Below are 23259 nucleotides of genomic sequence, written 5' to 3' on the forward strand. Positions count from 1 at the left end.
AGCCATGCAGGCACCACCTGCCCAGACCCAAACAGGGTCTCCTATGGCAGGGTTTCACCTACACCATATTAAGTCCACTGTAGAGTTCCACTACCTTTCCCAGCTAGGGTCCATACCTACCTTGGTGTCACACCACCCCCACATACCCTCTCCCCTTGGCCATCTACAGCCAATTTCTACTTTCCTACCGCAACTTCATCCCCATTTAGTCCCCCTTATAATTACTATATCTGAGTAGATACTATACTGGCCACTTTTATACCTCACAGTCTATGTATTTTTGAATTTGCTACTATTTTTATATGCCTTATGCACCTCATAATGATAAATGTAGCGACCTCTATGATTCACCATCTGTAAAGCCTTAAGGCATTGTTTTATTAGTCATTTTTTATTTGTTATTTTGTGTGTTTAAATCAATTTTACCTACTGTAGTGTTTTAAGTTGACGGAATGATGAGTGACCAATTGGTTTTATTTGTTTATTTTTGAAACACCCTAACTTGACCTGAGGAAGTGGTTTGTGCTGCGAAACGCGTTGTCTTAAGTGCTTATGTTAATAAAACTATCTAATTCTTTACCAAGTGAAGTCTCCTTATATAAGGGAACGTTGAACATACTACAAGGACACCTCCTATCTTTTACGAGATATGACTTTGTACTACCCCACTAGTGGGGTCCTTCACAACTTTCCAAGAAGTGAAGCCTTTTTTTCCAAAGGAACAGCGACCAACCCTAAAAAGACCGAGTGGGGACGGGACTTCCCTACATGCCTTTACGGAGCGGTTGCCTCTACAGCAACCCACACTTGTGAGTATATCCATTACTCTTACTTCTTAGCCATTTGCAACAAACAACAAACAAATTTGCTAACTCCCAGCTAGAGCAATGTCCTGCCTCTATCTGACCAGCAGACACCAGTCAGCCAATCAGGTGTACTGTCATACACCCTTTGCCTGCTGTACCAAATCTAGCAGGAATTGCATAAATTAGCATTCAGGTGGGAGGCTTCGGTTGGACACAATCGTGGATTGCATCGTTTAAAGGAACACCCCGCTTTTTTTCTTTTTTTTATCCTTCACTGTACCAGTTACTTCCCCTAGAGAGATGATGAACAGGATTCCTTAGAATTGTGGGTCCTGTCTATGCATAGATATAGTCAAAGATGGCAAGGCCCGAGACAAGGTGTGGAGTGGCAACCAGCTTGGGCACTCCTCCCCCCCCCCCCCCCCAAAAAAAAGATGGTAAAGACACAGATTGGCAGCGACGTCAGATTGCCATGACAAAGGGCCAATGCCTAGGGCACAGATTAGGCAGTCAGACCCTGGATAGGGTCTGATTCTTATCTGTGTTTTTCCACACAGCTGGTTTGCCAAGGCACAGATGAACTCCCTATAACTCCAAAATTCGTATTTTAGTTCATATTTCATGGTTTTTCCAAGCGTTTTGAAATGCTAGCTGGCCCATCTTTACAGTAGTTAAGCTCAATATAACACACACACACACACACACACACACACACACACACACACACACACACACACACATTTAAGGTGGCCACACGATATTTACGGCAATTCGATAAATATGATCGGATCTCCCGATTGGATTTTCCGGGGTTTTTTTTCTATTTTTATCGATCCGGAATGCTGGAAATTTTTCTTCAATTTTTCTAAAGATTGTATGGTGTGTGTTAGATTGTCAATTTATTAATATGCACACTCTAGCAATTTTCTCAGAGTTTCTAATCATTTTTATCATGAATGGGGGAAATTTTAACTTTTGAATGTAAAATTTTTTAAATGTTGCAATCAGGCGAAAAATTTATTGCAATTCTTGAAGTGAACAGATATTTAAAAAATTGTATGGTGTGTGGCCATCTTGAGAGAGCTTTTCGTGCAAATCACACTAAGCATATCAAGTTGTCAGTCATGCTCTACAATTTGATACTCATGTTACATACAGGATCTTCTCAAAAAAATAGCATATTGTGATAAAGTTTATTATTTTCTGTAATGTACTGATAAAGATTAGACTTTCATATATTTTAGATTCATTACACACAACTGAAGTAGTTCAAGCCTTTTATTGTTTTAATATTGATGATTTTGGCATACAGCTCATGAAAACCCAAATTTCCTATCTCAAAAAATTAGCATATTTCATCCAACCAATAAAAGAAAAGTGTTTTTAAAACAAAAAAAGTCAACCTTCAAATAATTATGTTCAGTTATGCACTCAATACTTGGTCGGGAATCCTTTTGCAGAAATGACTGCTTCAATGCGGCGTGACGTGGAGGCAATCAGCCTGTGGCACTGCTCAGGTGTTATGGAGGCCCAGGATGCTTCGATAGCGGCCTTAAGCTCATCCAGAGTGTTGGGTCTTGTATCTCTCAACTTTCTCTTCACAATACCCCACAGATTCTCTATGGGGTTCAGGTCAGGAGAGTTGGCAGGCCAATTGAGCACAGTAATACCATGGTCATTAAACCATTTACCAGTAGTTTTGGCACTGTCGGCAGGTGCCAGGTCGTGCTGAAAAATGAAATATTCATCTCCATAAAGCTTTTCAGCAGATGGAAGCATAAACCCACTTTTGAACCAGAAACAGCGGCAGAAGCGCCTGACCTGGGCTACAGAGAAGCCGCATTGGACTGTTGCTCAGTGGTCCAAAGTACTTTTTTCGGATAAAAGCAACTTTTACATGTCATTCGGAAATCAAGGTGCCAGAGTCTGGAGGAAGACTGGGGAGAGGGAAATGCCAAAATGCCTGAAGTCCAGTGTCAAGTACCCACAGTCAGTGATGGTCTGGGGTGCCATGTCAGCTGCTGGTGTTGGTCCACTGTGTTTTATCAAGGGCAGGGTCAATGCAGCTAGCTATCAGGAGATTTTGGAGCACTTCATGCTTCCATCTGCTGAAAAGCTTTATGGAGATGAAGATTTCATTTTTCAGCACGACCTGGCACCTGCTTACAGTGCCAAAACCACTGGTAAATGGTTTACTGACCATGGTATTACTGTGCTCAATTGGCCTGCCAATTCTCCTGACCTGAACCCCATAAAGAATCTGTGGGATATTGTGAAGAGAAAGTTGAGAGACGCAAGACCCAACACTCTGGATGAGCTTAAGGCCGCTATCGAAGCATCCTGGGCCTCCATAACACCTGAGCAGTGCCACAGGCTGATTGCCTCCATGCCACGCCGCATTGAAGCAGTCATTTCTGCAAAAGGATTCCCGACCAAGTATTGAGTGCATAACTGAACATAATTATTTGAAGGTTTACTTTTTTTGTTTTAAAAACACTTTTCTTTTATTGGTTGGATAAAATATGCTAATTTTTTGAGATAGGAAATTTGGGTTTTCATGAGCTGTATGCCAAAATCATCAATATTAAAACAATAAAAGGCTTGAACTACTTCAGTTGTGTGTATTTGAATCTAAAATATATGAAAGTCTAATGTTTATCAGTACATTACAGAAAATAATGAACTTTATCACAATATGCAAATTTTTTGAGAAGATCCTGTATGTATGAACTTGTAATGCCTTACTGAATGCAGATATGGGTCTGGGTCTGCCAGAGTTCTGCTGTGCTGGGCTGCCTGCAACAAGTCCTTATAAAACATAGGCCTGACCAGTTAACCATAAACCAGTATGAGCCAGGACAAGGTATTCCTCCGCACATAGATAGCATTTAAAGCTGAAACCTCTGAGTATAGGATCAGAGATTTTCATGGATTTCAAGAATCCAGGGAGTTCTAGTGTGTCGGTTCTGGTGCCACACCGTTGCTTGCTACTTATGCTTGGAGAATCTCAATATCTTTGGACTCATGGCATCCTTCCAAGAAAGTTTGATGTGATTTAGGCATTTGAAGGACAGAAAGCTGGGAATGTCAACGGCAACACAGAAGAGCTAACATTAAACAAGAGAGGAACAAGAACTTCTTTTCCATTTAGAAGAATCAGACATGGTGCATGTAAAATGTGCTTTTCTTGCAGTTTGTGACAGTCAGCAAGAGCAGAAGACCGACTTCTCTCCTCTAGTTGGTGACCCGGAAGCAGCACCTCTGGAGAAAGAGTATATTCACAAAGTCTATGAGGACATCGCTGGCCTTTTCAGCAGCACCAGACACAACTGATGGCCCAGAGTGGTGGACTCTGGTGGACTTTTTTTTGTCAATAGTTTTTTATTGTTTTTAAAAGTTTTACAGCAAATATAAACCAGTGAATGGACAAGTGTCAAGTAAATCTTCAGAAAATGAGTAGGTAACAAGAAGAATATTATCACATTACATTCTATCAATCAATCAAAATATATAACCAAGATAGAAAAAATACCAAATCTAGTAGTGAAATGGTGCAGATAAATCTGTCTTAACATCACAGTGGTGTAATGTAACCTGTGATAGGTAGACTAAGAAGGAGACCCATATATTATTATAGTAATCTTGTATACTTATTAGGTTGCAATAATTTTTATTGGGGTTTTTCAAATTTTTAAATACAGACATTTTCATAAAAAGACATATCAATAACAGTATGATTATTACATCAAACAATGAACTATTAGACCAATTTCAACAGGTCAGAATAAAAACTGTTATAAAACAGTGTATGCCATAAATCCTATTTAACAATACAATATAAGATATATGCTAATAAACACTATAATACTGCTCGTTGTCTGTTATTTTCCATGGAGCTGAATCCTCCAGTAACTGGTGGACTAAAATCCAACCAACAAAGTCACTGGAAGTCGCATCCAACCTTTATAAAACTGTATTACAGTTAGATCATCATTTAAAGATTTTGATGATCTATTCTAATAAATATACAGTATGTCTTTATATCTAGAATGTATGGAGTATTTATACCCCTACTATGTATCATCAAAGTTATTAACCTCCAAACTAATAAACCATAAAAGGGGCAAAGAAAGAAAGAAAGAGTGTGAATACAGTTGCCAAGAGTATATGGGGTCCTGGGGAATCATATACAATCTGTGAGAGGGTATGAGTTTTAAAACTACAGATTTGATAATTGAGACTGAGGATATAATGTGGGCCATAAATCAGTCTTCCTTAAAAATGAATGCAAATTTCCTGTTTTGACTGCCCATGACTTTTCTGCTATGAAGTTAAATTTCACTTTTTTTTTAAGACATCTTCAAACCTTGGAACATGTGTAGTTTTCCAATTTAGTGGCTATAAATAAATGATTGAAAATAATTCTCTCTTTGGGTGGTAATTCAACTGTGTGGATGTGCAATAATGCCATATTTGGAGATATATGAGAGAGACTTACAGGTAGTTTTTTTTTTTTTTAATTTTCTATTTCCTTCCAAAGCAGTTGGATTTTTGGGCAAGTCCAAAATATATGTTATCTTGTATACTTATTAAAGGGATTCCGAGCAGTGCAGAAACTATGGAAAGATGCATATCATTTTAAAGCTCTCTTTCTCCTCTTTCCAATGATATATAAACTGCCCCCCTACACCTTTTAGTTTTTGCTATTTTCGCGATTGAAATTGCCGCGGTCGCGGTTTTGATTGCGAAAATAGAGAAAACGTAGGGCGACGAATTAGGGGTCGTCAGAAAGAGGAGAAAGAGAGCTTTAAAATGATATCCATCTTTCCATAGTTACATTGTATTACACAAAGCGACTTTTTCTGCTGAATGCAGCTGCTAACTTTGAGAAAAAGTCGCCCTGTGTAATACAATGTAACTATGGAAAGATGGATATCATTTTAAAGCTCTCTTTCTCCTCTTTCTGACTACCCCTAAATCGTCGCCCTACGCCTTTTAGTTTTCTCTATTTTCGCGATTGAAATAGCGGCCGCGGCACTTTCAATCGTGAAAATAGCGAAAACTAAAACGTGTAGGGCGGCGGTTTATATATCATTGGAAAGAGAGCTTTAAAATGATATGCATCTTTCCATAGTTTCTGCACTGCTCGGAATCCCTTTAAAGAGAACCCGAGGTGGGTTTAAAGAATATTATCTGCATACAGAGGCTGGATCTGCCTATACAGCCCAGCCTCTGTTGCTATCCCAAACCCCCCTAAGGTCCCCCTGCACTCTGCAATCCCCCATAAATCACAGCCATGCTGCTGACAAACAGCTTGTCAGAGCTGGCTGTGTTTATCTCTATAGTGTCAGTCTGCTGCTCTCCCCGCCTCCTGCAGAACTCCAGTCCCTACCTGCATCCCTTCCCTCCCTGCTGATTGGAGGGAAGGGACGGGGGCAGGGACCGGAGCTATGCAGGAGGCGGGGGAGCAGCTGAGACTGACACTACAGATGTAAACAGAGCCTCACAGCACGGCTGTGATTTATGAGGGATTGCAGAGTGCAGGGGGACCTTAGTGGGGTTTGGGATAGCAACAGAGGCTGGGCTGTATAGGCAGATCCAGCCTCTGTATGCAGATAACATTCTTTAAACACACCTCGGGTTCTCTTTAAGAAGTTATTTAAGTTGCTAGACACAGCAGGGATCCAAATCACTGTCCTGAAAATTATCAGGTAGAATTGGGTGTGCCGAAGGGATCTGCTAACTCCTCAGGCGGAGAGGGGGAGGGAAAGAAAAGCCAGGGGGTATGATGGATCTCTACAAGGTTTTCTGTTTAATACGCTTTTTAAGTGAGTTTTGGGACAAGATTTTTCCTTCAGTTAAAATAGCTAAATTTGTAAGGGATGGTAAAAGTGAATTCCAATCAAAGAACCATTCATGATGCCAAAGAATTTGTTTGATCCTTAGACCTCCCAAGGTATTCCAATTTTATATTATACTCAACCAGATTAATTAATTGTGGAAGGGTAAGAATGTTAGGCCGGTTCCAGTTTGATACTAGCAGGTGTTTAGCTTCACAGATGATGTGGGAGGAAAATGGAAAATGGCTAGAGTGGGTTTAGGAGTTATTTGTTTCTTTGATATTATCGAGAGAAGTTTGAAAATATTAGTGCAGTAGGAGGTTAGTTTGGGGCAATCCCACAAAATGTGTAGGAGAGTGCCAGTATGGGTACAACCTCTCGGGTAGTGGACTTTAAGGACGTGGGCTGTGGCAATGTAAATTACCCAAGTAAGGATTTGTTTGTTGCTAGCAAAAATCTTGTAGATATCTGCAGAGACAAGAAATAGGACGCCTGTGTCTGCGATGCTTTGTCTGTGCAGTTCAGATCTGATCAATTTGATGCCTGTATCTCTATAGCTGTGATTCACCACTTTGCTACTCAGTGAATAAGATTAGTGGCCGTACAAGAATTAACTAGATTCCCTAGGAAAGGACCTATGTCTGGGCTATGGAGCAGGAGCATAATAAAAAGAAATCAAAGTACCTAAAAGAAAGCAAGGTGCTAATGAAGACATGCTGCTGACCATTAGAGCAGAGGTGGTTAGTCAGGACCTGAATGCTAAATTTCCTGTTCACACCAACAGAGCCATCTTCAAATCTCAGTACCTTCTAGTGTCTTGGCACCTGAAGTAAAAGGGTCAGGGTAAAAATGCAACCTTTGCGGCGGATAAACAGCAGCCCAGTTCTGTGCATCACAGGTTCTATTGTGTGTTTTGGGAGGGGAAGATGGAGGTGGTGGGTGGAACCATGGATGGGATTACACTCCAGCAGAGTTGATATGACCAGGGGAACTTGTGTGTGGTCCTGGAGAAACTGTGAAACATCAGCAGAAGATGGGGAGGTTTCCCTTCTGATGTTCAAGGCAACAATTTTTAAAATGTTTTATCAACCGTCTAGAGATTTAAAAATGTATTCTATTAAACAGCCAGAAAGAGTTTGGAAGTACTTGTTTGATGGCTACAGGTCTGAGTAAAGTACACAAGTCTTTGTGCACTAGGTGGCAACATTTCACCACACACAATCTACAAGCAACCAGTACCATCTTCAAAATTTGTAATGTGCTTTAATATGCACTTGGCAATGCATTTTGTGGTTTTCAGCCCACTTCCTTAGGTTGAATACAGTGCCAGAAGAAAATAAATCCATCGTTGAGGCGCCTCAAACACTGGCTTGATTTTCTTTTGGCACTGTATTCAACCTGAGGAAGTGCACTGAGACTCACGGAACGCGTTGCCAAGTTCATATTAAAATATGTTACAAATTATTTTTAACGTGTCATCATTTGAGATAAGCCACGCAAACTTTTTTTCATTTTAGTTGCTCCCTGGGTGCCTCTTTTTTCCCCTTGCATTGCTGCTTGTCCAATCCAGCGGCTGAGAATATACAGTAGATGGCACCTGTCAGGAGATGCTGCTGATCTCCCATGGCTTAAAGGGGCCATGGCATGGGTGCATAATGGGCACCAAGAGAGCTCTTTGAACTAGACGGTGCTTCAGGCATATGCCCAGAGTGCTTCTGTTCGAAGAATCAGCCATGAATCAAGCAAAAAGATAAGCTTGCATACAACTTGCAATATTCATAAATTTACATACATCTAGGATTATTCATACATTACAAATATAAATCTATAATAAAGACCCTTAATTCTTAGTTTTGAATTAACATACAATCAGCTTTATAAAGCTGCATACAACTTGCATTATTCATATATTTTTATTTATTTATTTTTTGTATTTAAGTTTATTAGACTTAGGGAGTTTACAAAACAGTATAAAAGCTTGTGCAACATACATTAACAATGGACACATGAAGTAACATATTTGAGTTGTGATGCCATATCATATTGTTCTTATTACTTTTTCCCCATACCACTGGGTACCAAATATACTTTATCATATTAGTTATGATATTTTATTTATGAATTTATGAAAAATTGAAAATAAAGGTATCATCTAATGGCAAAGCCAATTACCTGGAGGGAATATTAATTGGAATCTAGTCAACTCATACTGTGTGCTCTATCCCCAGAGTGGGATATTGCATGTGTCTTAAAGGCCTTTAAGACTCATACCAGTACTGCAAAAGTACTTAAAGATGCATACCATTCTGTAGCTTGTGCTCTCCTCCGTCATTTCATTTCTGCACCTAATAGTTTTTGTTCGATTTCAATTTAAAAATCGCGGCTGCCATCTTGGCTATGTTATAACTTCCGGGTCACTCCTGTCTTCTCAGTTAGAGAAATGCATCACTGAATGAAACAGGAAGAGGAAGTGACACGCATGGCCATTGCAAGAGGCTCCTCCAGAGGGGTCATAGCACGACTTTGTTGTAAATCGTCTGGCTTAAAGCGGATCCGAGATGAACTATAACAAGTAACTTGTCTATATATCTTATCTAAAGTTTAGATACACAGCAAATCTAGCTGTGAACAGCTTCAACAGAATATGATTATTTCTTCCTGTGATACAATGAGAGCAGCCATGTTGTTTGTAAACATTACACACAGGCAAAGCTGATAGCATCTCCAACTGTCTGCCTGTGACATATTCACTCTGCTCTCCTCCTCCCTCCTCCCCTCTGCCTCTGAAATCTCTGGCTAGTAACCTCCTCTTGCCCAGACTGATCTCCCATAAGCCCTTGCTACAGTGCCAAGGCGCTCTGAAAAAGCTGTGGGTGAGGCTTGTTTAGTTTATAGGGAATTAGAGTATTAAAACAAAACAAAAATAGTATTTGGCTTGAGGAATGCCGTATAAACTATATGAAAGAAACAATTATGCAATGAGTAAAAATGTATCTCGGATCCACTTTAAAGGCATGCCCATGAGAGGTGCTCCAAGTCCCTTTAATTTGAGGAAAAGATGCAAATTAAGAGAGTGTTTATCATCTTGTAGGGGAAATTTGTCAATTTTTGGCGCTTATAGGAAACAATAATGAGTCAGTCGGAAATGTGTCTAATCTCCAGGAAGAGCCGGCCCGACACCCGGCCCGGGTGATGCCGGTGTCGGGGCCGGCGGAGGCACATGGAGAGGAGCCAGGAGGACACCGGGGGACCTCGCTGCCTACGGTGAGCTGGAAGAAGCCCCAGGTAAGTGTACTTTTTTAATTTCAGGCACTACTCGGGGTCCCTTAAGAACAGAAGTATGCATCTTAGTTTTGATTATGTATATCCCAGTATTTCATTAACGGTTTGGTTTTAAAGGTCTCAGACATCAACTCAAGCTTTGAGGATGACCATGGAAGGTGGAAGTAGGCCTAAGATTCCCCTTGTTAGTATGTTAATGTTGAGTTATGTTTTGTTTGTTTGTTTTTTTGTTTTTTTTTTGCTTTGGAACCGGTTTTTATTTTTTATCCTTGTTTCAAACTGCATATTGTAGTTAACAGTATAGAACAGTTCATATGGGGAAGGGATTTCCGGTGAGCCCCAATAGGATAGTATTAGTTGCCTAGCAGCACATAGTATCTGAGAGGTTTGGGGCCGAAAACTGGGTTGTATTTCTGTAATGCCATGGTGTAATACTGCTAGGTGTGGGGTTAATATTAACGGTTTAGGGTTGTCCTTGTTTATCATGAAGTGAGCAAATGACCAAAATTGGTAAAGGGAAGGGCACTCCCATAAAATGTGTATTAGTGATCCTTTGTCTTTAGTACATCTCCAGCATAAGGGTGAGTTACTTTTGGAGAATTTTGCTAATTTGACTGGCGTTAAATACCAGTCCATTAAAATCTTTTAGAAGGTTTCCCAGTGTGATTGACAACTAGAGTGTTTAATAATTTAGGGAAATATTTTGTTGGAGGCGAGTTGACCATAAATCTGCATATTTGTTTAGGCTATTTCCTTGTTGCATCAATTCGTTGTTCCAGACTGATATACCTTATTTTAATGGTAAAGGTGTTTTAAGAGAGTTATATACAGAGATATGGACATTTGTGGAAATATTATTTGGTGTGATTTAATGAAGTGTCGAATTTGTAAATGTGTGATGAGTTGAAGGGGGTACATTAAATTGGGATTGTATTTCCTCAAAGGATTTAAGACTGGAGTCAGAGAAAAGATCACATTATTCATATATTTAACCTCTTTCCAACCACAGGTTTTTCCCCTTAAAGGGGAACTGAAGAGAGAGGTATATGGAGGCTGCCATGTTTATTTCCTTTTAAGCAATACCAGTGTTCAGGCAGCCCTGCTGATCCTCTGCCTCTAATACTATTAGCCATAGCCCCTGAACAAGCATGCAGCAGATCAGGTGTTTCAGACTTTAAAGTCAGATCTGACAAGACTAGCTGCATGCTTGTTTCTGGTGTTATTCAGATACAACTGCAGAGAAATAGACCAGCAGGGCTGCCAGGCAACTGGTATTGATTAAAAGGAAATAAATATGGCAGCCTCTGTATACCTCTCACTTCAGTTCCCCCTTAAAGGACTTACGAGGCAAAAATTATTAAAAAAGTTAAATACCTATTGTGATTTAACATCCTTAGGGGGCGCCATCCGCCATGTATCTTTTATAAATCCACGGCTCTGGTGGGGTCCCAACCCGATCCCTCTGGTCGTCTTTAGCTGCCCCAATTAACATGGCTGCCCGGTCCTGCCGCGCCTGCGCAGTTCTCATAGCCACAAACTTTGACCTTGTTCCCAGTGGTCTCGTGGTCGTATAGCATGCAAGACCGCCGGGAACGAGGTCAGATCAGGAGGATCTGGTCAGGACCCCACCGAGCCGTGGATTTATAAAAGATACACGGCGGAATGGACCCGGGGGGGGGGGGGGGGGAGGGGAGGCGGGGGTTTGGATGACGTCCCGTAAGGATGTTAAATCACAATAGGTATTTAACTTTAATACTTTTCGCCTTGTAAGTCCTTTAATAACCAAAGCAATTTTCACATCATGCTCCTTCCATTAATTTGCCAATAACTATAGTTACTAATCACACCGAAATGATCTATATATTGTTTTTTTCGCCACAAATTAGGCTTCATTTCTTCTTTCTTAGTTTTCAGCCATTATAGTTTTAAAATAAAACTTGCTGCTGTGGATAAAACCCAAATATTTTATTTGCCCATTTGTCCCGGTTGTTACACCTTTTAAATTGTGTCCAATACAATGTATGGCAATAATATATTATCTGGAAATAAAGGTGCATTTTTTCCATTTAGTGATTTTTAATACTATATATCTAATTACAAGCCTTTATTTGCGAAATTAATAGTATTATACCCTCATGACATACATGTTAAAAAGTCCATAAGGTAACTATTTATGGGTTGTTGTTTTTTTAAATGGTGTCATTTTTGTTTTTTTGCAAGTCTTTTATTTTGGTAACTATACGGTAGGGGGGTTAGGGGTTAAAATGTAATTTAAAAAAATGTAAAATTAAATGTATAAAGTGTATGTGTGTGTATGTTTGGGTGCAATTTTTTCTTTTTGGCTACAAGATGGCACTTCCAAGTCCGTAAATAGTACTTGGGAAGTAGTTAGTTACCTGTTTACGTTTGTTATGTGAATGACATGCCGGCGTCAGCATGATGCCGGCTTTTCATTAATTGCAGGCACTACGATCAAGATTAGTTTCTAGGGAGTGTCTGCAACACCTCAACCAAATAACTGTGTGTGCTACAGCTCAAAACAAGAGCAATTATATGGTAGAGGAAGAAAGCCTTTAAAAATTAGCACCTCTCACAGCAAAATTTGAAAAAGTATAACAAAAATCTTTATTCAACATTGGGTATACTAATAATCACAGTACTGATGATTCAATTAAGAATAAAACCATTTAAAAACCAAGCAAATATTCCAACATGATCCCTGCTGCATATGAAACAATCACTCTAAATGCAATATATTGTATAATGACACAATGCTGCTGTCAGATATAAAACCCCACAGTAGGCTCAATATTGAGCCCAGCAGGGGGAGAACCCGGGTTCAGTATACAACCTAATGTGATGCAGGACTAATAAACACCTGTGCAATAAAAAAAAAAAAACCCACACGAATAAGTATCGCATATATAAGATTATGAAATAAAGTGCACAATTGCTATCCAAGTATACAGTATTACTAGTGATAAGATGCCTAGTAAAAAATGTAGGCAAAGGAGCAGCCCATAGGGAAAAGAGCATAAAGTGGAGTAGTGCAAAAAATATATAGGAGATACTTAGCCCAGAAATAGTAAAGTCAATCTCAGCAGCACAGCAGGGAACAAGGAATCCCCTCAGAGGACAAGATCCCACTAGTTCCGCGAGAGTCACCTCGCTTTATCAAGGAGAGAGGATGCAAGTGAAGCCACCATAGCAGCCTTTAAATAGGAAAGAAAAAGGAGGGAACACCCATAATCATCACTCAACACCTGCAAATAATGCCAGGAGTGAGAGAGGGAAAGGAAACCAGCACTTCCTGGATTTGTAACCAGCTTGGAACACAAACCAGAAGTGATGTAATAGTCACAGGGTGCAGCAGTACCAATCACCAAAGAATAAGGCAGCAAGCAGTGTAGTGAGACAGGAAGGAGGAAGAGGTTCAGAGACTTCCAGGTATATCAGCTACTATGTTAACCCCTTCCATGCCACACAGCACATTTATGCAGTTATATAACATGCTTGACGACAACAATATACACTGTAAATGAATCATTTACTAGTTATAAATACATTTCATCCAGTTTATAAGTCCAGATAGAGGTTTTGAGCAAATTGAGGTTCATTCAGTAGCCAAAGTAAATTTGTTATGAATGCAAAATATTTGCACCATAGATTCCACAGAATTTCATCCGTATAGTTCTTTTTGAGCTGTACAAGGTCCAAGCATGTAGAGGAAAGTTCCATACATTTGTAAATTGCATCCCAGTTTTTCCAACAAAGTCCTTTAAAGGGCCAGAGAACATAAATCAGCATGAGGGTTTTTATAGCCAACAGCGTCCCATATTCGAGGGAGGTATGATGTCCATATACTGGGGTCATCAAAAGTCCACATAAGTCCATAAGAACATAGATATCACATGTATAGCAAAACACAGGGGGCAATCTTGAAGGGGACCTCTGCATTTCTTCCTATTACCAACAAAATGACTCATGCATAGTCTGTCTTTGAGGCTTGGACATCTTTTAGCTGTAATTGACGCCAATTGGTCTGAAGATTTTGGTGTGTTTTGGAGCAAACCCTGGCGATCTGTAGTTCTTGCACGTTGATAAGCCTTTGAGATGACTTTATGCGGATAGCCCCTGTCTTTGAAGCGCTTAGTCAATGAACGAGCCGATGTGGGCTTACGATATAGATCAGTGGTCAAATGTCCCTCCATGTCAATTGAGATGTTAATATCCAAGAAATCGATATCAATAGGGTACCTTGTGTTACAGTAAGTCCCTCCAGAATCCTCAATAGGTCCATGCTGTCCTTCAAATAGGAGTCTAATCCAGTTACATGACGTTGCAGAAAGAAATCCAGAAACTCACAACAGGGGGCAGTCAAACTACCAATACCAGACACAATAGGTCTGCCCGGTGGACACGTTGCATTCTTGTGAATCTCTGTTTCTAGCAACCATCAAGATGTCTTCTAATAGTACTTTATAGTAGTCCGTAGGATTTCCAGGTAAGGGTACATAATTTTTCAAATTCTTCAACTGTCTATGGGCCTCTTGTAGGTACATATCTTTGGGCCATAGTACGACATTACCCTCTTTGTCGGCTTCCACATCTTGTTGTTGATTTTCATTCAACAGTTCCATTAAGTTCTCAAAGACTTGTCTGTCCAAGGACTCCATGTTATGGGGGACCTCCGTGCCTCCCTCAAAATGCTTTTTGAACATAAGTTTTTTTTTTAATCCCAGTGGTAATGCACCCTCTGGCGTTTCACCTGCGGTGTCGTGCGGGCTCTGAGCAGTCTGGCTCTTATGTCTTCTGCCGCCCCTCCTTGTTCGCTTTCTAAATCTCCGTCGCTGTCGGATAAAAAAATCACTCATGGACCCTGTATCATTGGATGTAGGTTGTCTGGGATTATTGCCAATGGGTTGGCCTTGGGGTTTATCCCCATTTGGTCTATTGGGTCTAGGAAATCTCCTGCGCCTCCTCCTATTACCTCTATGTCTCCACCTATAGGCTGCTCCACTGTCATAGTCCCGTCTATCTCTGATCAATTTTTTACGTTTACCTTCAACGATACATTTCTCAAAATTGTCCATGTCCAATCTAAGTTGGTCCATGAACGGTCGTACAATTGTATTTCTATCACAGGCCAGAAGAGCCGTCTCTAATTCCTTGAGTTCAGCCTTCTTTTTAGAGAGCATTTCCTCATCATGTTTAAGCAGCATGTCTATAATAATGACTGAGCATTTGCCCAGTCCCTCTTCCCATGAGGCCTTGTAATCATCAAGGACCTCCCACGTTGGGAAGATCTGTACTCTAAGCCCTCTTGGGTATATTTTTTCTGCTTTGTATTGTTTGAGACTGTGGATGTTCCACCACAGCCTCAAATATACTTTGTTTGCATCTTTGAACACTCTACACAGTTTCTTAGCCTTGTCAGGAATACTATTTCCACTGCATGGATTATCATTGGTGAACATAGTTTCTAGTTTTTTGTTCCAGCCGGTTTCCAAAGAATCAATAAAACCCTCCATATTGAATCATCAACACTGTGTTCAATAAGTAAGGTTACAGCGGTATAGGAGGATAAACGCAAGAACTGCCGTAAAATATTATTTGTATATACACATATGTTTGGGAGGGTGCAAGACTGAAGGGGGTGGTATAGAAAGGAAAGATCCACCCCTAGTATTGATAGATAGTTTCTAGGGAGTGTCTGCAACACCTCAACCAAATAACTGTGTGTGCTAGGGCTCAAAACAAGAGCAATTATATGGTAGAGGAAGAAAGCCCTTAAAAAATAGCACCTCCCACAGCAAAATTTGAAAAAGTATAACAAAAATCTTTATTCAACATTGGGTATATTAATAATCACAGTACTGGTGATTCAATTAAGAATAAAACCATTTAAAAACCAAGCAAATATTCCAACATGATCCCTGCTGCATATGAAACAATCACTCTAAATGCAATATATTGTATAAGGACACAATGCTGCTGTCAGATATAAAACCCCACAGTAGGCTCAATATTGAGCCCAGCAGGGGGAGAACCCGGGTTCAATATACAACCTAATGTGATGCAGGACTAATAAACACCTGTGCAATAAAAAAAACAAAAAAACCCACACGAATAAGTATCGCATATATAAGATTATGAAATAAAGTGCACAATTGCTATCCAAGTATACAGTATTACTAGTGATAAGATGCCTAGTAAAAAATTCATCGTTCATTGACTAAGCGCTTCAAAGACAGGGGCTATCCGCATAAAGTCATCTCAAAGGCTTATCAACGTGCAAGAACTACAGATCGCCAGGGTTTGCTCCAAAACACACCAAAATCTTCAGACCAATTGGCGTCAATTACAGCTAAAAGATGTCCAAGCCTCAAAGACAGACTATGCATGAGTCATTTTGTTGGTAATAGGAAGAAATGCAGAGGTCCCCTTCAAGATTGCCCCCTGTGTTTTGCTATACATGTAATATCTATGTTCTTATGGACTTATGTGGACTTTTGATGACCCCAGTATATGGACATCATACCTCCCTCGAATATGGGACGCTGTTGGCTATAAAAACCCTCATGCTGATTTATGTTCTCTGGCCCTTTAAAGGACTTTGTTGGAAAAACTGGGATGCAATTTACAAATGTATGGAACTTTCCTCTACATGCTTGGACCTTGTACAGCTCAAAAAGAACTATACGGATGAAATTCTGTGGAATCTATGATGCAAATATTTTGCATTCATAACAAATTTACTTTGGCTACTGAATGAACCTCAATTTGCTCAAAACCTCTATCTGGACTTATAAACTGGATGAAATGTATTTATAACTAGTTAATGATTCATTTACAGTGTATATTGTTGTCGTCAAGCATGTTATATAACTGCATAAATGTGCTGTGTGGCATGGAAGGGGTTAACATAGTAGCTGATATACCTGGAAGTCTCTGAACCTCTTCCTCCTTCCTGTCTCACTACACTGCTTGCTGCCTTATTCTTTGGTGATTGGTACTGCTGCACCCTGTGACTATTACATCACTTCTGGTTTGTGTTCCAAGCTGGTTACAAATCCAGGAAGTGCTGGTTTCCTTTCCCTCTCTCACTCCTGGCATTATTTGCAGGTGTTGAGTGATGATTATGGGTGTTCCCTCCTTTTTCTTTCCTATTTAAAGGCTGCTATGGTGGCTTCACTTGCATCCTCTCTCCTTGATAAAGCGAGGTGACTCTCGCGGAACTAGTGGGATCTTGTCCTCTGAGGGGATTCCTTGTTCCCTGCTGTGCTGCTGAGATTGACTTTACTATTTCTGGGCTAAGTATCTCCTATATATTTTTTGCACTACTCCACTTTATGCTCTTTTCCCTATGGGCTGCTCCTTTGCCTACATTTTTTACTAGGCATCTTATCACTAGTAATACTGTATACTTTGATAGCAATTGTGCACTTTATTTCATAATCTTATATATGCGATACTTATTCGTGTGGGTTTTTTTGTTTTTTTTATTGCACAGGTGTTTATTAGTCCTGCATCACATTAGGTTGTATACTGAACCCGGGTTCTCCCCCTGCTGGGCTCAATATTGAGCCTACTGTGGGGTTTTATATCTGACAGCAGCATTGTGTCATTATACAATATATTGCATTTAGAGTGATTGTTTCATATGCAGCAGGGATCATGTTGGAATATTTGCTTGGTTTTTAAATGGTTTTATTCTTAATTGAATCATCAGTACTGTGATTATTAATATACCCAATCTTGAATAAAGATTTTTGTTATACTTTTTCAAATTTTGCTGTGGGAGGTGCTATTTTTTTTAAGGGCTTTCTTCCTCTACCATATAATTACTACGATCAGGATTGGGAACAAGGTGTTCCCATCCCCCGATTGCTCATTGGTGGGATTGCAGCAGAAGTGGCAAGATAAACAAAGCGTGTACATGCATTTATTCAACGTTCCCCCCCCCCCCCCCCCCAGTAATAAAATGCCCTCATTTTTAGTGTTCCACTGGTCAATGCTTTCAGAAATATAAATAGTGATTGTTTATTGTTACAAAATGCACAGTTTACAAAATGCAAAGTGAGCAAACAAAAGTAAAATCTAAATCAAATCAATATTTGGTGTTACTACCTTTTGCCTTCAAACCGGCATCAACTCTTCTAGGTACTCTTGCACAGTCAGGGATTTTGTAGGATTATAGTAGGGTGTATGACAAACCAATTATACCGAACAGATGCTAATGAGCATCATGTCATGGTACTACTGAGCAAAGCAACAAGACAAAAAATAGTTATAATGCATCAGCAAGGTCTCTCCCAGACAGATTTCAAAGCAGACTGGGGCTTCAAGATGTGCTGTTCAAGCTCTTTTGAAGAAGCACAAAGAAATGGGCAATGTTGGGGATTGTAGACGCAGTGGTCAGCCAAGGAAATGTAGCGCAGCTGATGAAAGACACCAAGCTTATTACCCTTCAAAACCAGAAGCTGTTCAGCAATTCCATCAGCTCCAAAATGTCAGAAACCAGTGAGACCCAGGCACACGCATCTACTGTCAGGAGAAGTCTGGCCAGAAGTGTTCTTCATGGAGTTGCAGCCACAAATACATACCTCCGACGTGTAAACAAAGCCAAGTGAGTCAAGTATGCAAGAAAACATAGGCCAGTTCCTGAGTGCAGAAAAACGGCAGCAGCTGCTCTGCACTGAGTCAAAATTTGAAATATTTGGCTGTAGCAGAACGCAACTTGTGCGTCAAAGGGCTGGAGATCAATACAATAATGAGTGTCTACAGGCAACAGTGAAGCATGGTGGAGGTTTCTTGAACTTTTGGGGCATCATTTCTGCAAATGGAGTTGGAGATTTGTTCAGTATTAATGGTGATCTCAATGCTGAGAAATACAGGCAGATACTTATCCATTATGTAATACCATCAGAGAGGCATATGATTGGCCCCAAATGTATTCTGCAGCAGGAGAACGACCCCAAACATACAGCCAAAGTCATTAAGAACTATCTTCAGCGTAAAGAAGCGTAAAGAAGAAGAACCCTGATTTCAACATCATTGTGTTCTGGATTACATGAAGAGACAGAATGGTGTGAGGAAGCCGACATCCACAGAAGATCTGTGGTTAATTCTCCAAGATTTTTAGAAAAAGCTGCCCGCTGAGTTCCTTCAAAAACTGTATGCAAGTGTACCTAGAAGTATTGATTATGTTTTTGAAGGCAAAGGTTGGTTACACTGCATTTTGTTGATTAATGAAAAATAAATAATTAACATTTCCATTTTTTTAAGTATTCTTTGTTTACAGCATTTTTTCACACCTGCCTAAAAGTTGTGCACATTAGTGTATGTAACTAATAATCCCATTACTCACATATATTCACATTAAGGCTTAGTTGTGAACATGCACCTGCCCAACGGGCACTAATTTGCTATTATGTGTACAAGTTTATCTCATGATGTCATATGTCACTTCAGGTATGTTTTAATTAATAAATTGGGATATATTGTGTGTGTATATATGTAGCCTTTGTCTTTTCTTCTTTGATAGAGTGATTTAATTTCCCGTATGGAATCTTTAGAAGAAAGATTACAGAGCCTGCAGGATGAACAAACATTATTAGGAATTGGGGAATTAGCCTCCAAACCAGGCAGTAACATTTGTAGAGAAGAGGTTATCCAGATCTTCAATGACCTGTCCAGCTCTAAAGAAGAAGCTTTAAAAGAATGGATTCTGCAGCAAGGCAGTGATATGACTAAGGTAGTATAAATTACTGTTTCCATATATGAAGAAGCATTCCAAACACAGTGTATATGGTAACTAACTATGCTTATGGAATTCCATTTTCTAGAACGAACTGAGAAAATTGAAACTAGAACAGCAGGGTAATCTTCAGGTCATGCATCAGCAAATGCATCAAATGTCCAAGGTGAGACAAAAGACTGACGTACATAAACTTTTTTTTTAGCTTACTCTTGTAGATGTTATGTACCTGTGTGAGACACTGTGTGGAAGCAACAGTGGGAAATGGCTACAGACATAGTTAGCTTGAAAAAAGGCATTTGTCCATCATGTTCAAAGAGAATGTATGCTGTAGTGGAATCAATTGCTTGGGGATCTGAAGTGGAGCTATGGCAAAGCGGGGAAAATCTGTGTAGGGCTCAATACTATCCCCTTTGTTGTTCACCATATACATGCTGCCACTCGGAAAAATAATTCAAAGATGTGGTCTGACATACCACTGCTATGCAGATGACACCCAATTATATTTGTCATTCAAACCCAATATAACAGACCCCATTCCAAAAACATACACAGGCTTAGCTCAGCTTCAGCAGTGGATGAATGACAACTGGCTTAAACTAAATGACAAAGTTCTTCAAAATAAAGGCTGAACACAGACCTCACTTACCAAAAGGACAATAAAGTTTATTGTGAACAGTATCCAAAAGACAAGTATCAAAGACATAGATGATTAAAAGCACTAAAAACACATGGAGGAGCTACAAGAGATAAAGGGGCCTTGTCCCCTCTCACACTCTCACCACACAATCTGCAGCCCGGCTGGGCGCGCTGCTACTGAGCGCGCCCAGCCGGGCTGCAGCTCTCTTAAGCTGCTCCAGACCTTGTCTCAGATTTCTACACCTTTAAACCTATTTGTGCTGAAACTGGACTCAAAATACAGAGGAATTCCACCCACCACGACCAAGGCTACAACTACAACCAACCAGAACAATCGGATTACTTTGGATGGCAGAGATTTAAACTGGTTTGAAATCCTCCATGAAGCTTACCTCTGCTGAACACACCAAGCCTTCTAACAGCTGACCTGAAACAAGACCCTCAACCTCTCTGAAGACTTGATTGCCCTCACTCCACCCTGTGAGTAATCCATTATTCATTATCCAAGGCATATGCACCAAGTGACTATTTTCCACATTTATGTTATCATTTATCATCTAACTCTAAAACAAGGAACTTTACTTAAAATAAATCTATGATCCAACTCTGTGTAGGAATGAAAGGAGTTTGCACAGATCCCCTTTGATCTCAGCAGGACTCCAGAAGTACAAGCTATCTGAACAAGTCTATTGTCTCTAATGTCAACATACAAAAACTCATCAAAGGACCTTCTCTCTGCCTGCCCTCCCAAGGAACAATTACAAATTAACACCTCACTAGCTCTCCTCTTAAAATCCTTTGGGATACTCAGGAAATGCAGAAGAGGGCGGAGAGGTAGTGCATCCAAAAATAAACACCAGGGAAGCAACACCAGGCAAAGGATAACAAGTTTGACAGTGATGTCTAAAAAACATCCCCAGCAAAGCTCAATCACAGCCACACTCTGCAATGCCAGATCGACAAATAATAAGACTGCAACTATACATGACCTAATAGAGCTCTCTGATTTGACCTTTTTGACAGAGACCTGGCTTGGGAAGCATGCAGGCCCAACTCTTGAAGCAACCTTGCCGACCAATTATTCAGTCTTGCACTGTGAGACAAGTCTGGAAGGGTGGGGGGTTGCCATATGCTTCAGATCCTCTTTGAACATAAGGCCCCTGCCCATAGGCCCCACTGAAACCTTTGAATGTCTTGCAGCTCAACTGTCAGCAGAAGTAAACATCAACATATTGCTCATATACCGCCCCCCAAAAAATGGTCCAGCCTTTCTTAAAGAAATATCTGAACTCTTATCCTGCGTAACAGTGGAACACCCTAGATGGATCATCCTGGGAGACTTCAATGCATGGGTGGATGATCACGACTCCCAGCTAGGAAGTGAACTACTTCTCATAATGAGTGAACTGGGTCTCTCTCAGGCTGTCAACCTCCCCACCCACACGAAAGGGCACACCCTGGATCTTATATTTCATTCTGGACTTTTAATATCACACATGGATATAAACCCAGTGGTATGGTCAGACCACCACACCATCCACTTCTCTCTGACAGCACCAGCGATAAAACACAGAGGGAAAGAACTCATAAAATACCGTTCACTGAAAGATGTCTCACCCCAGCACGTTCAGAATATCCTCAACTTCGACGCATTAACCAATCATTGCGCAGACCCAGACTCCATGGTCCTGATATACAACCATGCAGTGTCATCTGCCTATGACGCCCTCGCTCCAGTTCGCATCAAACGATCTACACCACTTCACCATGCACGGTGGTTTGACAGCTCACTAAAGGACATAAAGAAAGAAGTGCGCAGACTAGAAAGGAAGTGGCGAAAATCTCAGAATTCAAAAGATAAACACACCCTTGTCTCTCACCTGGAAAGCTACAAAAATGCGATCACCAAGAAAAAATCCTCCTACCTATCACAGGAGATCGCAAAGGCCGCCAACAGACCAGCCCAACTATTCGGCACAGTTGATAGACTATGTAATCCATCCTGTCTAAAACCCACTATAACTCCCTCAAAGGAGCTATGTGAGAAATTTGCTTGCTACTTTGCTGACAAAGTATCCTCTTCGGTCTCTCATTCAGACCACAGCACCCAAGACTCATGCAACTAATGGAAATAGCTGCAAAAACAACCTAACACCCTGGACTGACTTCAAAAGTATTAGTGAGGAAGAGATCTTAGACATCATCTGTCGTCTCCGCCAGACAACCTGCGACCTGGACCCTGGACCAACTAAACATATGCTGAAATGCCCTGACCTGCTTGGTCCAGCATTTCACAAAATAGTAAATTGCTCTCTGCAAGCAGGGAGGTTTCCTACCTCTCTAAAAGAAGGAATCATCAAGCCCCTTCTTAAAAAACCTTCCATGGATCCAGAGGCTATGCGCAGCTACAGACCTGTCTCCAACCTCCCCTTCTTAGGTAAAGTTATTGAAAAGGCTGTCTATCTGCAACTTGAAACCAGGCTGTCAGTAAACAACATCCTGGACCCTCTACAATCTGGCTTTAAGAAACACCACAGCTGTGAAACAGCCCTCATCCAAGTCTGCAACGATCTGCTCATGGCAAGGGACAGAGGGGAATGCTCCATCCTAATCCTGTTGGATCTCTCAGCGGCTTTTGATACAGTTGACCATGAAATCCTGCTTAACAGACTGCAGGAGTACTGTGGCATCAGTGGATCAGTCCTCCAGTGGTTCAGATCATTCCTGACTGACAGAACACAGAGTATCCCTAGGACCTATAATGTCCAAACCTGCACCTCTACAATTCGGAGTGCCACAAGGATCAATCCTATCCCCTCTGCTGTTTGCAATCTACATGTTGCCACTCGGTACACTTATCCAACGACATGGCCTGACGTACCACTGCTACGCCGATGACACACAGCTATACCTGTCCTTCAAACCTGGTGGA

At 40.6% G+C, this 23259-nt stretch overlaps 1 protein-coding gene and 1 pseudogene across 5 annotated transcripts in view; both read left to right on the plus strand.

Moving 5' to 3' along the window:
• The window catches only part of SUN2 (Sad1 and UNC84 domain containing 2), a 981481-nt gene that overhangs the window by 460738 nt on the left and 497484 nt on the right, over positions 1–23259 (plus strand). For 4 of the 5 annotated variants that reach the window (XM_068253600.1, XM_068253601.1, XM_068253602.1 and 1 more), the window contains 2 exons: positions 19476–19685; positions 19777–19854. The exons of the other annotated variant lie outside the window; for it this stretch is intronic. In XM_068253600.1, the coding sequence (XP_068109701.1) occupies positions 19476–19685; positions 19777–19854 (288 nt within the window). The remainder of the gene's footprint in view (positions 1–19475; positions 19686–19776; positions 19855–23259) is intronic. 5 annotated transcript variants of the gene reach the window in all.
• Positions 3563–7665, plus strand: LOC137532343 (alkylated DNA repair protein alkB homolog 8 pseudogene; annotated as a pseudogene).

The sequence above is a fragment of the Hyperolius riggenbachi genome, chromosome 9, assembly GCF_040937935.1.
Source record: "Hyperolius riggenbachi isolate aHypRig1 chromosome 9, aHypRig1.pri, whole genome shotgun sequence".
In the NCBI taxonomy this organism is placed as follows: domain Eukaryota; kingdom Metazoa; phylum Chordata; class Amphibia; order Anura; family Hyperoliidae; genus Hyperolius; species Hyperolius riggenbachi.